General features: G+C 45.7%; 1 protein-coding gene across 3 annotated transcripts in view; it reads left to right on the top strand.

Annotated features, from left to right (window-relative positions):
* The window catches only part of SSH2 (slingshot protein phosphatase 2), a 91,931-nt gene that overhangs the window by 58,222 nt on the left and 16,162 nt on the right, over nt 1-17,547 (top strand). For all 3 annotated transcript variants that reach the window (XM_005525761.3, XM_014254966.2, XM_088066379.1), the window contains 8 exons: nt 870-973; nt 5,596-5,660; nt 10,339-10,460; nt 12,839-12,907; nt 13,669-13,734; nt 14,752-14,946; nt 16,722-16,815; nt 16,943-17,071. In XM_005525761.3, the coding sequence (XP_005525818.2) occupies nt 870-973; nt 5,596-5,660; nt 10,339-10,460; nt 12,839-12,907; nt 13,669-13,734; nt 14,752-14,946; nt 16,722-16,815; nt 16,943-17,071 (844 nt within the window). The remainder of the gene's footprint in view (nt 1-869; nt 974-5,595; nt 5,661-10,338; nt 10,461-12,838; nt 12,908-13,668; nt 13,735-14,751; nt 14,947-16,721; nt 16,816-16,942; nt 17,072-17,547) is intronic.

The following is a 17,547-nucleotide window of genomic DNA, read 5'->3' on the forward strand; positions in this document are numbered from 1 at the left end:
ACTAGAGAATTGTTTCTGGTTTCCTTCAAAGCCTCTAGGACTTTCTTATCAATTCTGAGAAAAGCAGGAACCCTCGAGTATGCAACAGGATGGCTGCATTGCAGAATCTGGAGTGTGTCTTGCTTTTTCCACGAACCACAGTATCTGCAAGAAAATGCCTGGAAGATGTGCTTAGAACACCAGCTGTTTCTCAGTAATTCAGAATTCTTTATTGCCCCTTTTTTACAAACTTCTCACCTCATGTGACTTCAGAAAGGGCAAAATCAAGGCATGAAGTGATGGCCATTTTCACCAGCATTACAGTTTCTTACTTCAGTGATTTATAAGTCTTTGAGAGCTAATCATCATGCAACTCATAGAGAGTAGTTTTATGATTTCTTAATCTGTTGTATACACTCATTTTCTTTTGGCTAACTGCTGAAGGGAGACATTTGTTTCTGCAGGGCATCAGCTGTGTCTGAACCACAAAGCTCAGGGTTAATGGAGTCCATAATTACCCAGATGCGTGGGCTTGTTCTATTCATCACCATTTAGAAATGTGGATCTGTCATCTTGACTTTCAAATCGAAAATGTAGCCATAGGTTAATCCCCTCTGCCTGCTCAGGTTGCACCTCTGGAGGCAGAGTGGCACCAGCATATGTTCTGCTTGTCAGTGTTTCTCTGTGTTGTTCTCAGTTATGCTTTGAATATTTGTGGTACTTACACGGGGGGAAAAGTTTTTTACCAACAGAATGATTTGATCTAAATCACTTCCTTGCAAAAGAACAGAGCATGCATTCAGTGTTTTTAACCTCTCTTGTTCATTGCTTTTTTCCTTTTTGAAGGCAAGACACTTTTCCTCACTCTGTTTTTGTCTTCTCTCTCGCAGCATCAGCGAAAGCTTCCTCACTGTGAAAGGTGCAGCTCTCTTCCTGCCACGAGGAAATGGGTCATCCACTCCCAGGATCAGTCACAGGCGAAACAAACATGCAGGTAAGTGTGGTATCTATGGCTGGGGCTTGCCTGCTCCCTCTTGTTTCAGAGTCCACCTTTCTTGAGCTCATTCTCACCTGATGACATGTTTGTCTGACCCACATGTGTATTAATGCCTGACCTGCCAATCTCAATGCTGATGGGAAAGAAAGGTTTCAAAACTCCTGTTAAAACAGGATCAACAAATGAGTGACATCAGGGCAGCAGTCATGACATGGTGGAGACTTGAGAATGAGTGCCCCCCAAAATCCTGTCATTTTATTGTGAGAGAGGGAGGGGAGGATTGCCTTCAAAACCTTCATGCACTGCACTGCAAACCTGAGGTTGTGATACGGGGTGAGTAATGGTCCTTCCTAATCTGAAAGTATCCGGTTATGATGAAGGAAGGGGAGGAGGCTTACCAAACTTACCTCCATGTGGGGGTGAGGAAACCTCTGAGCAAAGTCAGTGTGACTTCTCAGAGGTGTGAGCAGAGTGAGTAATACAGAGTCAGTTATAATTCTACGTCCTTTATCTGCTGGAAGTTTGATTTGTGTTTTTCCTTTGTCTCTCTTTGAACAGTTGCTCTGAATATTGTAACTCAAACATTTCAGGGTAGGGTCTTTTTCACTGGTTATACGGTGCTTAATCATTGATGGTGTTTTACAGGGATCAGATAGCATGGGGATTTTTCCCTTCCATAAAGCAATTGGCAGGAAACAAAAATAAATTGAGACCTTCAGACGTTTGCAAATGGGACAGAGATAGAAACAGAGGCAGGAGTCAAGGTGCTTTGCCAGAAAGTGACGAGGAAAAATGTGACTTGGTTCCAGGTGTAGATCCCTTTGTACTTTGATACCATCAGACTGTCATCCACCTCTGCATCTGTCAGAGTTACGTATGTGATGACTGGCCACCTCAAAATCTGTTTGCAAACATATTTATAGAAAAAGTTAAAGTCAGAAGGCATTTAATTATATACTTCCCTCAAATATAGCACAAGCAGTACCCAAATTGCTTTGGTGAGATGCATTAATTACCAGTTGTCAAAAGAAAATGTTCTGAAACTTAATTTAAAGCTGGCCTTTCTGGTCGAGAATGAAGTGACATGTCCTTTGGTGTGAGAGTCAGCAGTCTTTAAAAAATTTCTCTTGGCCTGTCTTGTTTTTTAATCCCTCCAAAGTCCATTGCTGAAGCCAAGCTCTCCCCCTAGCACTGCTGCCTTGGCTTTGCCTCACTGAGGAGACCCAAAGCACGGTTTTCCTGCTGAACCTCTGCAAAGCAGCACAGACAGCTGTTGAGTCTCACTCCATGCCTCATCCACTCGCTCCAGCTGATTTGCACGAGGTCTGGAGACCTTGGTGGAAAATAGTTGCTTGGCTAATCAGCCCAGAGCTCTTGCAAGCCAGATTGCCAAGGAAGCAAATCCGGTGTGTTGCAATTGCTTACAGTGAGGTGTTTGGTATTGCCGAGGCTAGCTTGCCTGAGGGGTGGGATTTTTGTTCTTAGAAGTCTTACTTTATTCCTGTCTCTTCAGTTTACAGGGTGAGATTTAATGAGGCATCAGTGCTTGTCCTTTCCTCAATTTCCCTGCCTGTCAAGTGATGGAAATGCTCTAGTGGTTTTGTTACGTTGCTTGGAGGTTTCACTGAAGAGAGTCCCTTGTCTGAGTGTGCACCAGATTTCTGTGAATTTTTCTACTATCATCAGAACAAGGCACCAGGGGATCAGTGTGTCACCTTCCTGAGCAAAACATCTGTGCCAGAATTAAATCGGTGATGTGGAGAGCTTGGCTGGCACTGTTGAGTGCAGCTGCCTCCTTTCTGGGACACCGATAATCCATGCTCAGCTTCCATCCCCATGTGTGTCGTGACTTATCTCTGGCTCACAAAATTAGAAGTGGGTAGAGAGCAGACATAACTTTCCAGTATGGAATTGCTGCCTATAGATGCAATAGTATTTCAAGTGGCTCCAAGAGCAATTTCTAGGAAGGCTGACTGGCCTCCCTGACCTGCCTTTGTAATTCATCAGAGGCGCTAGAATCCAGCATGAAGAGTGAATGGGTGAGAGGAAATAATTCATGCTCACACCCTTTTCTCTAATCACACTTCCATCAATGGGAATCATGGCAGATTGACTAGATATGGTAGCAGCTGTCCATATTCCTCTCTCTGGGTGGTCCTGTGCCACCTGGCAAACTTCTGTGGGATGGTGGCCTTGCTTTTCCACAACAAACAGTGCTGGAGGAGGCCAGAAGGGGATGTAACTTCCCCTGGGGCTTTTGCCATCTCTGGAATACCCTGAATCACTTTTCAGATCCCACCCTTGCTCATGCTTTGCACCTTGCCTGCCAGCTCGAGGAAACAAAAGCATCTGCTCTGCACAGTTCAATGTGATAGGAAGCAGCAGCCGTGCCATGACTGCCAGCAAAGCCAGCTCTTCACAGGACAGGATGTGATATCTTTGTGCTGGTTCTGGCATGTTAAAGCCTTTCCTTTGGTTTTTTTTAATCCAGGAAGTTCACAAAATGCCTTGTGTGTTTGGGGCTGAAAACCCTGCAAGTTGATTAAAGCTGGCCAAGGAAGTAATCCTTTACTTTCCAGTTCAGGAGATCCTAAGGCTGGCAGAGGAATAGGGAGGAGCGTGGTAAACTTTGTGAGGATGAGGGATAATGGAGCTCCTTGGCTGAGCCTTGCAGGAAGGGTTGTCGTAGAAACTTCCTCTCTTTAAGTATTGAGATAATCCAGTAGTCCAGGTGATTTTTTTTAATTCTGGAAAGTTTGGCTCTTCAGATGTTCCCTGAATTACTGGCAGCAATAAGTGGCAACTGCTACATTTTAGAGATGGAAAAAGCTGAGGTGAAGCATCTTTCATTTCAGACTAAGGCATGTGGATGCTTCATTAGTCAAATCCTTGCTGAGCTCTTCCAGGCTGTGGGCAGGAGGTGCAGGAGGACCTTTGCTTGTTGACTGACAGTTCTCGGCAATTCCCGCTGTGTTATTAGCTGCAGCTTGCTGGAACTGAGCAGTGCTGTCGGGATTTTGCACTGGTGTTGATGTGGGGAGATCCTGTCATGACACTCGGGGCAGAACAAGCGTCTGATGGATGACTTGGCCTTCCTGAGTACCCTACCTCCATAAATAATTTCTATTTAGGGAAGCTCGTGCCAGCCACTCCTGCACTGGGAACAATGTCCATGGGCAGGAAGCAGCTTCAGGTGGTTGTCGCCGGTGATACTTTGTGACTTCCCTGGCATTGCTGAGTGCCTCAGTTTTCCCATCCCCAGTTAAAAATGCATTCCCAGAGCATTGACTCATTCTCCATATGCTGAAATGTGTTTCAAGGAGGAAGAGGAGAGCAGGGATTGCAATGTTCTGTGTAACCCACTCCATGCTAGGTTGTCTCTGTCCCATCCAGAGAGGGGCTGCACAGCCCTTCAGCCTTGCTCTTCCACTATAAAAATCATTTCAAAACCAGGTACTCTCACTGAGCAACCTTTCCTTTCTTCTCCTTTCCTTTTTTGGTATTTCTGGATGCTGCTCTGTGTCTCTTATTTCTTAGAGTCTGTGAAATAACATGGATTCTAGCACCACTGGTGAATCAGAAAGGGAGGTCAGGGGGATTAACCAGCCTTCCTAGAAAAGGTTCTTGTAGTTGATCCTGCTGAATATTTGCTCCTTGCAGTGTTGTCTAAACTCAGCTTCCTGGCTGTGGGGGAGTGGGAGAGGGTGGAAGAGTAAAGGCTCCTCTTCTTGCTGATCTCTGCCACCCACCTGGCAGCCCTGCACTCTCCTTTTTGGGAATGCAGACTCATTTTCCACGTAATGATTGAAAAAGCAGCCCTTTGCAGGAGGTGTTGCTGCTGGCTAGTACTTAGGGGGTGATGTTGGCTCTCTTACATGGCAGGAGTAGTGCTGAGAAGTCAGTGCAGCGGTACTGACAGAAAATCATCTCACTTTTCTTTGAAATGCTTGGTGTTTCAGGAACCTGGGACACTTGTCTCTCCTTAATAAGACTTAAAATCACAGTTATGCACTAAATTTATTTTTCCTCAGCTTCATCAGGAAAGGTGTTGCAAGTGTTTTCTAGGAAAAAATTATAGGTGTTTGATTTTTCAGCTGGCAGTTTTTAGCTGCTTTTGGGTGGGGTTGGTACACAACCATAGGTGAGCATGTGCTGTTCTAAAGCAGGACTTAATTTCAATCCAAGGAGAGTATACTTTTTCCTGGGTAGTAGTTCTGCACTGAGTAATAAGCTGGTGTAAAATAAATGACAAATTTCTAGTTCAGAGCACATAGTAGAATAAGATGTTGAACCACAGGGTGGGGTCCATTTCTGCCTAGGTTGACTTGTCTGTCCAAGGAGCAAAGAGTACCAAAATGGTGTTTATTTCTGTTAGAAAAAGATAACAGAATTTAGCAGGAGAGAACACAGTAGCACAGGAACTGGTGAGCACATGGAGCAAAGAGCAGCTGACTAAGAGATGACGAAATTCCCATCTCTGAGTAGGTAGGAGTGACAGTAACGAAACTCCTGGTGACATGTCAGGTTTAATGATGGACATTTGCTCTGGCTGGACAGCCAGGAACTTGCATGTGATTTAAAACTCTTTCTGTGTGTTCACCTTGCCCTCTTGCCCGCAGGGGATCTCCAGCAGCACCTGCAGGCCATGTTCATCCTGCTCCGCCCAGAAGACAACATCAGACTGGTAGGTTGGCTGTCTGCTTATCTCCTGTGAACCAATGCAAAGGTTAAGTGCCACTTGACAAACACACCTGTGTAACTCAGGGAAGCAGTGGGGTGTGTGTGTTGGAGTGGTTCCGTCATCAGATTTGGGGAGTCTTTGCAACCATGAAGGTAGGAAAGCAGCTAGTTGTGAAAGGACTGCTTTGATTGTTCAGTGAGACAAATTGTATGGCTAGAAAGTTGTCTTTGAACCAAGTGCTGAGTATTTGTGCTCTCAAAAATATTGTAACAATTGCCAGAGAGGATGGGTAAGTTATCTTGGTGTCCTGTTTAAATCAAGAGTAGGTGACCAATATCTGACCAGTGTGAGTGAGCACCTGCCTTTCTGTTAGAGTGTTCCTCACTCTGCTCTCCTGACCTTTGGCATCCCAAAAGGCCATGGGCAAACAGGTGGGAGCATGTAGATCCCCATGTAGCTATGCATCTGCACTGAACCTTGGCCTTCTGCTTTCCTGGGCTGTTGCCTTCTACAATGATGTAAAATAAAGCATTGCTGTTCATAACATTGATGCACAGTCCTGAAGAGCTCCAGAAGCCAAGTATGAGCAGTGAGGAATTTGCCTAGGACATGTTGAAGTGCTCTACAAGGCCAGGCATGACTGCAGTGAGTCTGCACCTTTCATCACTCAGCAGCCTGAAGTTTGTTTCCTGTGTTTTCTTGGTGCTTCTTAGCAACATCTGCCCAAAGAAGGACTGCCAGCATCACAAGTGTAATTCCAGCACCTCTGGTTTGCTGAATCCTCCTGAGTTGTGCTGGAGATGGACTGATTGGATGAGTATAATTAGGAAACAGCCAAGATGGATGCCAATAGTGTGGAATGCTTTAGCTTCCCAAATGACCACCGAAAAGAATTTGCCATAAGCAAGCCAAAGGACCTACTCACCTAAACTTTGCCAGACACACCTTGCTGTCACTAAAATTTCAGTGAAAGTGATGGGAATGGGGGTTCTCAATGCTTTTCAGAATTTGAGCCAGGGTTAGAACATTGGAAGCTATTGAACAAGGCATTGTTCAGCAGTATCACTGGCTACATTGTGTGATTTGGGACAAATTAGCCTTAACAGCTGAATAAGGACTTTGTGGGCTGAGACATAAACCCTTTTGTCCAGAGCTACATTTGGAATGCTGAAATCTTGCATGAGGTTAGGTTCGATAGTCTACTTGAATTTAATTGATTCTTGACGAATGAAGGGTGTGCAGGGCTGCAATGGACTCTCTGATAAAACAGCAGGTACAAATGAGATTTGAAATATAAACAGTACTGAGAGAAATTAATTCTCTTCATTTTGTTGGAGGACTGGCTTCACAGCTCAGGGGGCAGCGGAGGAATCTAATCCTCTCAAAACCTACACTTAAAATTTGGAACAACTCTTGTTTCTGTTGGAGGTGTTGGCAGAGGTATATAGCCTTCCATGAAAGCAGGATTAGAGCCATGGTACCAGTGTAAGATCAGTGGGAAGGAGGAAAAGGAGTTAAGAATGCAAAGTGATTGAACATGTTTCTGTAGCTTGGCAGAGCTGGGAACTTGAAAGTTGGACACATTTATTTTGTCTTCAAATCATTTATTTCCATGAGAAATGTGTTCTTGTATGAAACACCTACTATCATGGAGCACAAAAGGTCAGTATGAACTTCTTGGAATGTGCTGTTCATAAGGGCTGGTGAAATATCGCATCATACTTCAGTTGACACAAGAATGCAGCAGAAGATAAAGTTGGCTTGTGTTCAGGTGAGCCTAAAACTTAAGAAGAATGTGGCTGGCCCTGACAGGACTACAGGGATTACTTGTTTTGTTTTGACCAGACTACAAATAACCATCCCAAATTAAGGAGAAAGCCGGCTCTGTGTAGATGAGATGGTTGAGGAAGAGCTTTCCATCTCATCACAGTCCCTGAAGCCATGCCATCCTCCCTAAAGTGATTTGGATTTCAAATATCTTCATTTAAGAGGCATCAGAGCACTTGGTGTGCTCCTGCTGGCAGGTGAGCATGTGAACTGGAAATTCATGGAAAGGTTAGAGATTTATTTGTGGTTTGATAGGCACATTTGGCCTCTAATAGTACCTTTTGAAGTTGGCTGGTTTCCAGTGTCAATTCTGCTGTTTTAATACTCCAGTAAATTTAGCAAAATACATTATCTGCCCAATCGTGATTCTTCAGTTTGTGCTAAGGGTGTAAGTGGTGAACCCAGAGATCCACACTAAGCCATGTCCTATTTCTCTTAACTGCCCTCTGAAAATCCCACCCTACCAGCGTGTAGCTACATGACCTTTGCTCACTGTTTGTCTTGCCCTGTTCTAAAGGGTCTTGTATCAAGACTTCCTATTTCTGCTGGCCAAATATGTTTAGCAAAGTAAGTTAGATTTTGTTAATCCTCTTGCTGCTGGCTGTCTTCAAGAGAAGCAGAACAGAAACTCCAGTGTGAATGCCCCAGACGTGGAGCAGCTGCATCTGTCTGCTCCCGTTTTAGGCAAGTCTGTGCTGTATGTTGAGGCTTAGTTCCTAATGCAGATAATTACATTAACCACCAAGACCTTGGTGATTACTTGCTCTTCTAGGTTGAAGAGCACCTTTCTGTTTTCCCGCAAGTGGTTAGTTCTAGAAACAACCATCCTGGGGAGAATTTGCACCTTGAAGGACTGACCACTTTGATCCTCCGTGTTTCCAAAGGAATCCCAGTGACTCAAGAAGCAAGAAGGAAAATAAGGCTGGTTTTAGCATGACTTATCCTAAGAAGATAGGGTGGGGCACAGTCTCTGGCTGTACAGAGCACAGCTGTCTGCTGGCATCAGTATTTGGGTAGTTTCTGTTGGTCTTTGGTCCAACTGGGCAAGTCTGGAAGACTCTCTCAACACTGTCTCCTGCCTGCACTTGCTATTCTGCCCCATCACCAGAGCTGTTGCTCCCCTGCAATGCCACTGGGCAGCTTTCCCTGCCGCGCTCAGCATTCCCTGCCACAGAGCACTCTGCTGGGATGGTGGGCTCTGTTCAGCTGACAGGCACTGGTTTAACCTTTGTTGTAGACTCCACCATGTGTTGTGGTCAAGATTTCCCAGCTGGTGGACAGGAGAGCTCTGAGATCAGTAGGGGCTTTCTCTGAGTGGAAGAGATGCCACTCTGACCTCAAGACCAACTAAACAAATAAAGGAGCATATTGGGAAAAGCAGCCTTCTCCTGAGAGAGCTCACACGATAGTTAATTTCTTAGCTTTTTTAAGGATGACTGTTTAAACTGAGGTCTCTGAGCCATGACCCCCTGTGAGGGCCACCAACAGACATGTACATAAGCCATGGCTTGGGAGGACTGCTGGTGTTTGAGGAATTCGGGTTCTGTTTGTGGAGGATGTCTAGCACCACTTCAGACTTCAACCACTGGGTTGCAAGGAATTCAGGAACCAGGTCCTGTTGCAGTAGACAGTGATCTGTCCACAGCACGCTGCAAGACTGGGCTGGGCTGGCTCCTTCTCATCCGTGTTTGCTCTCTGCAGGCCCTGCTCAAAGTTCAAGCAGCAGTTTAACAGTGTGGTAAACACTGAGGCCAGACAGAGTCTTGGGGTTGGATTGGGCCATCCAAAGTTAAGGATTAGTATACAGAATTAAGACACTTCCTTTCTAGGGATGTCCTAGTTTCTCTGGTTGGGATTCTGTGACTAAAATAGCTGCAAACAGCTTGGAACGGAGTCCAAAAAGTGTTGCATGTAAAGGCTGTCTGCTGCAAGTCTTGATAAGCAAAACTTTCAGTGCTGGGCTCCCTTCCCCAGGCTCCTCATTAACCAGCAGTCTGTCTGCAAGGCTTCCTAGAGTTCTTTCAGTTCTCACTTCCTTGTGGCTTCTGGAGGAGCAGCTCACCTCAGTGCAGCCTTCCGGGAGCTTCAGCATTGGTCTGACATTCACAGTTTAAGTTCCACTGGTCTCTAAATGCTCTCAGTAGTATTTGATTTGGGGGATTTTGGGCTGAACACCAGTCCTCCTAGAGCTATTTTGGCACTGGGGTACAAGTGAATGTGGCAGGAGCAACGAGGCATGATGACTTTTCACCTTTCCTGGGCAATCTGAATCAGTGAAGGATACGGCTTAGTCACAGGCATATCTTTTCCTGCCAGGTGTAAGGCAGTACGGTTGCTTCTGCACTGGGGAAGTTGCCAGAAGAATTCAAAGGGCCAGCAAGAAACCACTATGAATTAGTTCCTGGATGTCTGTCCAGCTGCCTGGGAAGCTGGTGGAAGGAGACTCATTGGAGCTGTTGTAGCACACAGTAATTTACAGGAAAGTTCTGGTTCTTGGGGCAAAGCCCTCTGAAGGTGAAGGTTCAACACCCATCTGTCTCAGTGATGGTCCACAAAGCTCACTGGGCTGGGACCATTCAGAGGGCTGTAGGTTGTTCAAAGTCAGCCTTGGTGGGACAGAGCAGGGCCTGCAACCAGATGTGCAGAGTGCACCAGGAACATGCCAGCTGTTGAGGAAGGCACTGTGTGGGAGTAAAGCACTTGTTACCCAGCTGAGGAGCATGGAGCATCCATACCAGTCCAGACTGCATCACTGCTTCTGCGCCTGTCACTCAGCATGAAAAAGTGGCCTGTAAAGGTAATAATGTGTGTTTTGCTGACTGCACTGCTGACCTCTTCCCCTTCTTTTCTTCAGGCTGTAAGACTGGAAAGTACCTACCAGAACCGCACTAGATACATGGTGGTGGTGTCCACCAATGGCAGACAAGACACGGAGGAGAGCATCGTCCTAGGAATGGATTTCTCTTCCAATGACAGGTACTCAGAGTGTCCAGGTGGGGGAAGTCCTTGTGCTCACCCCTACATCAAGTTAACTGTAGAAATCACTGTCTGGTGTCCTGTGTTTTCTGGGGATAGGCTGTTTCAGCTTTTTTAGGCTAACACTTTTCTTGAGATCCAGAAGTGTCTTTTTATTTCTTGAGAGGAGGTGGTAAATGTGAAGGCAACAGTGCCTCCTTCCTCTCATTCCTCCAAGCTTCAGGTTTCTGTGAGGATGTTCAGTGCCTCTGAAGAGTAAGGTCCCCAAGCCCTACATCTGCACACCAGAGACAGGGACAATCTTCATGCAAAGAAAGAAAAAGCTGCAATTAGAGAAGCTGGACCTCAGGGTTCAGGAGAGCAGGTAGTAAGAAGGGGACTGTCAGGCAGTCCCTTGCCAAGGGCATGGCACAAAGGCCTGATGGCAGTGTCAGGGTTGGTGATAGCAGATCATGCACACCATATGCTGTCCCCAGTGTGTCATCAGGTTTTAGTGCTTCTTCTTCGTTCATTGAAATTCCCGCTGACCTTTCCACAAGGCTGCAGAATGTGGCTGGGAAGCAGCTTTTGCTGCTGGAAGAACTGTAAGCCAGGTGACAGCAACCCCGCAGCTTCAGGAGCAGAAACTTCACATTTAGAAGGGGACAGTGGGCACTTTGGAGAGTGCATGGAGGCACATGGCTCTCTTAAAAATAGTTTTAAGTAAATCTTGGCCTTTACTGGAAGACAGTCAGCTGGATATTCAATTTTGGAAGGTTTCATACTCATGCTTACTTCCAGCACAGCTGCTACAGGAATGAGTGTTGCTTTTGACACTAGTTGGAATAAATAACTTCCAGGTAGTTAGTAGGATCACTAGAAAATATTTTTGAGCTATTTGGCTAAGAAATTGCCTTCCAAACATTGCTTGCTGGTCTCAGCAGCCACCATGCTTGGTTTGGATGCTGAGCTTGGGTGATGCCTGCTAAAATGAGGGACTAGCTTGATGCTGCCCTTGGCTCCTATCTCTGCACATGTGTGGACAGCTGTGACTCAGAGATGCTCTTGCCTTGGGGCAAGAATAACTTGTCCTTGCACAGGTTGTTGTGAACTTGGAACTTGTTGTTGGCTGTGATGTACCAGCACAGACACCTTTGATAACTGAGAGCTCACTGGTATTCAGTCTGTAATAACATAGCAGGTTCGTTTTAGCTTTCTGCTGGAGTTCCTGGTGTTCTGGATGGTCACTGTGATCCTCCCTCCCTGAGCCCACTCGGTATTTATAACTCCGTGTAGACTTGTTGCTATGGTCTCTGATAAGCGCTTGCTGAACAGTACCACTAAAAATACCCCGGCCACCTTGGGAAGCCTTTTAAAAACACATCTTTCCATGAGCTCATCTCATGTTGTCAACAGAAATAGCTGCGTGCCGCAGTGTCTCCTGGTGCTGGGCACCAGGCGTGTGCATTTCCAGGGCTCCCTAGCTGGCCCTCCCTCTTCCTGCTCTTCTCTGAAGCTGGAGACTGGCAGGTGTGCTGGAACCTGGTGGAAATCTGGGAGCACCTGGTGCAAAGCATAAGAGCAGGAGGCAGTTGAATTCAGTTCTTCAAGATGCTGCTTTGATTATGGAGCAGTTTTGCAGCTTTATGAGATTCAGCTCTTTTCATTTAACAACCTGGAGCAGGTTGTGTTGTGTTCCCCCGCCCCTGCCTTTTTTCCATCACTTGGTTTCTTCTTTTAACTTGACTTTTTGCTCAGCCTTACAGAAAGCTGGGGGCACTGTGAGGGCAGAGTAAAGCAGCTGAGAGAGAAGTGGGATTGCCAGGAGGTATCTGTATGGGATGGCTGTTGTGCTCATTCTTGAGGTGTGGGAGGGCGAAGGAGGGTCAAGAGTCAGTCACAGGTGATAGGCTGTGATTGCCAACCTGCTGTGCTGCCAGTCACCCTTTAATTGCATTGCTCTGCTCCCAGTCTCCAGCAGCTGTGGCTGAGGGACAAACAAGAAAATGAAGCTGTGGGTTGCAAAATCAGAGCTAGAACCAAACCTCTTGAGCCTGTGAGGGATTAATCTGTAAAGAAAGCCTTGAGCTAACCAAAGACTGAGCCCCCTCTGACCTTCTGCACAAAGTTCAGTGTTTTGGGATCCTGTTTGCTCTTCTCCTGGATGTGTTAACCCTTTAAGCTTGCTTGAAAGGGTAGTGCTGTATCCTGAATCTGGTTGGTGATCCTTGTCAGGCCCCTGTAGAACAACACTGGCACTGTTTGTCACTGAATCAACATTGGGAGTTTTCATTTTTTCTTTTTCCTAATGAGTACAAAAATATGTAACTGTTGCCATGAAGTTGGAATAATAACATGGTGCTGTAGTAGATAGACTGACTTTCTCTTTCTGACTGCAGTAGCACTTGTACAATGGGCTTGGTGCTGCCGCTCTGGAGCGACACCTTGATCCACCTGGATGGAGATGGGTGAGTGCCTTTTGTGTGTTCTGTGTTAATACAGCTTAGAACAAAGTGTATGGGGAAGGATTCTAGTGATTGCAGAGCCCTCGCCATTCCAGCAGCCCTCCTTTGTTGACCTGTATCGGGTTAGTAGGCTCAAAGGCCCTTAATCACAGTGGTTGTGGCAGAGAACACCAGTAATTGACTTATCTGTGAATAAACATGCACTGAGACAGTAGCTTATGTGTGTGTTTAAGCTGGAGTAAAGGAGCTTTTACTGGTGAGTGGGTGTGTAGTGAAAGCTCCTTAAAGGGATCCTATTATGTGTTCCTCCATCACGCTTTCAGCAGGCAGCACTCAGCCCAACAGAAAGCAATAATGATGTTTCTCTGCCAAATAGACACCTGACTTGCAGACTCCTGTTTGTGCCAGTTACTCAGGCTGTCCAGTGCAGTGCGTGGAATGACATTTCTTTCCTTGGTAGCTGCCTCAGGATCTCTTTAGCTGGACTCTGTTGCTCCCAGCTGTGGCACTGAATTTGTGTTGCCAAGGTAAACAGCACAGCCCAGCACTGTCCCACTGTCTTAGTTTCATTCCCAAACAGCAGCTGCTTAAAGAAGTTATCTTAGAGCTTTTAGTGTGCTATTTTGATCTGTTTGCTAGCTGAACTCAGCAGTGTATGCATAGGGCTAGACCTTTGCTATTCTAATGTGCTGCAGACTATCAGTTATTAACTAAAAAGTGACTTTTGGGACACATTTTTACTGTGCCCTTTCTCTTCTCACCAGAGGGTTCAGCGTATCAACAGATAACAGGGTGCACATATTCAAACCCGTGTCTGTACAGGCAATGTGGTAAGTACTTACTGCAAGCTGTCCCAGTGATCCTTTTTCCAGATGTTTTGGCTGCTTAAGCTCTTAAAAACCAGGTGCTGCTTTATGTTACTGTTACCTTGAGACCTACTTGTGCAGTCAGAAGTTTCCTTCAGAGACATGGAAGGAAGTTTGGTACCAAAGGAAAAAAGCCATGTAAGTGCTGGTGTACAGCAGCTTTGTCTCAGCTGAGGGCAGGAAGGAATTAGGGTGATTTTCCTTGCAAAGGGCTGCTGCTTTGTGCCCAAAGTCACATTGCTTTGAGTGTATGTTTGAAATATTTTGAGATGTTCATTGTGATAGAGGAAAGAGAAGCTGCTTGCATTTTTCTTTCCTTTTAGGGTGGTTCATGTAGTGATCATAAAAGTATTTCTGGCTCAAGCTTCTTTGCATTGCAAAAATACATCGCCTGTCAGCGATGCTGCTGTCACCCCAGTGATTTTGACCTGGATCCTTCTGATCCCAGTCAAAGATTTAAAATAAGCTAAAAATAGGAGAGGGGGATTTCTTTCCCAGCAGCAGCTGAAGAAACTTCTGACATCCCTTGTGCAGTGAGAGAGGGCAGACACCTAAACATCTCAGTGCAGTCCTGAGCCCTTGATTGTGCATGTCTGATTTCTGGGTGTCCCTGCCCAGCACACAGGACAGCTGATGGCACAGTAGGAGCTGTCAGCACCCTGTCTTGGACACAAACTCAGTGTATCTTATTTAGGGCTTGGGTATTTGTAGCAGATTTTGGAACCAGAGACATGGGTGCCTCTGCCCTCTGAATTGTGGGCACCTTCACTGCTATCCAAGCTTGTTTTGGGCATGCTCCAATTAAGACATGCAAGTTCTGGCAGCACATGGGAAATCAACAGCCTTGCAGGGCAGCCTCATGCACAGTGCCAGGGGTTTGTACCAGCTGATGAGACAGCATCCTGGATTTGGCTGCTGCTTGGTGCTTGATACCAGCCTGAGGAAGAAATTATAAACGTGTAAGTGTTGTTCCCTTGCTAGGTCTGCTCTGCAGAGTTTGCATAAGGCTTGTGAAGTGGCACGGAGCAACAATTACTATCCAGGGAGCCTCTTCCTCACGTGGGTCAGCTACTATGAGAGCCATATCAACTCGGATCAGTTGTCGGTCAACGAGTGGAATGCCATGCAAGATGTCCAGTCCCACCGGCCTGACTCGCCCGCCCTCTTCACAGATGTGTAAGTTGGGCTGGCTCTGCTGAGCCAGTGTTTGACTGTCCCCAAATGAGGAGAAAGCTTCCACAAGAGATTGCTCTTAATCAGGTATTAATTAGGAGAGGCTTCCTGTTCTTTGTAGTAAGTGGACTCCTGGTTAGGTAAACACCAGCACTGGAAATTTAGCGCTCCTGGGGCTCCCTTGCATCTCCTCCAGTCTCTGTTTTCAGTTTAATTGTTTATCTTGGGCTTTAGGATTGCAGACCTTTGCTTCTGCAAGGTAAGTCCCATGTTACTGGTGAGAGAGGTGTCTTGTCTCTGCTGGTTTTCTCCTCTTGTTCCAGGCCTGGAAGGAACAGGTTTCTCTGGACTTTGCTCTTACACTGCCATGTATCTGACCACATGTTTAGACTAACATGGTCTTTCTATCCTTACTCAGTTAATTTTGCTAAGAAGTAGAGTGTTTATGTATGTACTTCTGAGCCTTTAAACTTAGAAACTTCCTCATCTCATCCATCTGAAACACCTAGGAATGGGGGCAAAGAGCAGTGCAGGTTTTTGTTATTCTGAGGAGCTTAGCAAGTGTGGAACAGGACAGTGTGCAGGTTCCAAGATGCCTCCAGCTAAATGCTTGGGTATCAGGTGATAGATGGTCCAAACAGTGGCTGAGGTAAATGGTTAGACAATTTGGAAAGGCAAAATTTATAGTCTGTATCAACATTCAAGGTTTACCACCCCTGTCATTAGTAACTTCTGATGGTACTGATACCATATAACCTGAAAGGTAGTCTGTGACCAGATGTGGTGCCAAGTGTGAGGGTTTTCACTTGCCCCTTTTGCAATTACTTCACTGGCCCCAGCTGCTTTCCCAGGATAATAGTGCCTTTGGTTGATTTATGCTCCCAGATATTTCCTGTTGTTGGAATCCATTGAGTGAATAATGATGCTAAGCAGTTATTCAGCTGTGAAGAAGTCTTCACACTTGATTGTTTTTTAATGTACAAGGCGGGTGGCTGAAAAGTTTTGGCAGGCTGACAGATTAATATTTTCTTGTAGCTTTTCATATATAAATTTTATCTAACCCACCCTTTCCCTGGTGGCACCTTGAAATTGAATGATTTCCTTGGGACACTTAAACAGCATTCTCTCAATGGAATCCTGAAATAATGCATGAGGTTAAAAGAACCAGGAACTTCCATTATTTTTATTTGTGAACCACCAGTTGAACACTTGCAACGTCCGTGCCTTCCCCAACCTGGCAGCCTTCCAGAGAAAGCGTGGTGGAAGATTGTCACTGCTGGGTCCCTCCTAAAGATGCTGGGTGAGCCAGCCCCTTGCTGCTGCTCTACTGCAGCTTCCCCTGGTGTTACTCAGGCTATTTTTGCAGCTGGTGATAAGGCCCCTGGCAGCAGAGGGGGGAGGAATGCAGAGGCTTAGCTGCCCTCATCTCTCCATGTAAGGAGTTTTGGAGCTGTTACCTTTCCAAGAAAGGTAGGGAGAGGCTTAGATATTGCTCCAGAGGGTATAATGCAGCCTTCCCAATTTAAATTTTACCAAATACCAGAGGTTCTCTGGATGACTACAATGGATTAGGAGCATTTAGTTGGTGGCTTTCATATACAACTGTGAATCTAAAATGGGCTTTACTGTCACCTGAATTCCCTCCAGCTGAGGACATGCCTGGAGGAAGTTGTGTGAGAGTCTGAGACTCCACAGAGTATGCAGTCTTACACCTATTTTAAAAGTGTCATGAATCCAGTTTGTTTTCCCTCTCAGTGACTGTTGCTTTATTCTGACAGCCCAACTGAGCGGGAACGCACGGAACGGCTGATTAAGACCAAATTAAGGGAGATCATGATGCAGAAAGATTTGGAGAACATCACCTCAAAAGAGGTGAGTGGTGAGGGTGCAGCACTGGAAATGCTGTTGTGCAAACTAAAGAGCTCTGTGCTTCATGCCATGAAGAAAAACCAGAGCAAAAGCTTCACATGACTTCCTTGTGTCCCTCCTACCTATGCAGATACGCACAGAGCTGGAGATGCAGATGGTGTGTAACCTGCGGGAGTTCAAAGAATTCATTGACAATGAAATGATAGTGATCCTTGGGCAGATGGACAGCCCCACACAGATATTTGATCATGTCTTTTTGGTGAGTGGTAACAGCAAATACAAAAGTAAGCCCTCCTAACACTTTTCACTATTGACACAGGGGCCTCTGGAGAAAGTTAAAGGAATTCTGAAGGAGAGGTTGATTGATCCTGGGGTGAACAAGAGAGCCTGGCTTTTTGGCTCTACTAAACTTTGCCATGTAGCACCAAGCTGTAGAGCATGTACCAAGAGGATGGAAGGGACAAGGTCTTAATTTTAACAGTTTTTCAGGGCTGTTTACATTGATGTAAGACCAGTTTTGTGTTTTAACTGTCCAGGGTATCCACATGCCAAGTTTTCTTACGTTTGGGAAAGGCATAACTATAGCAAAGAGGGAGGAGAACTGTGTGACATCCAGGTGGAAAGCTCTGAGTTTGTGTGATCCAGGAGGAACAGAGTAATATAACAAAGAATCTTGGAGATAAGTCACTTAAGGAAACACAAACATTTTGCTGTTTAATGTTTTGCTTGCTTAGT

Source organism: Pseudopodoces humilis, chromosome 23, assembly GCF_049639895.1.
Source record: "Pseudopodoces humilis isolate 2021_Gansu_Grassland_sample_001 chromosome 23, ASM4963989v1, whole genome shotgun sequence".
In the NCBI taxonomy this organism is placed as follows: Eukaryota; Metazoa; Chordata; class Aves; order Passeriformes; family Paridae; genus Pseudopodoces; species Pseudopodoces humilis.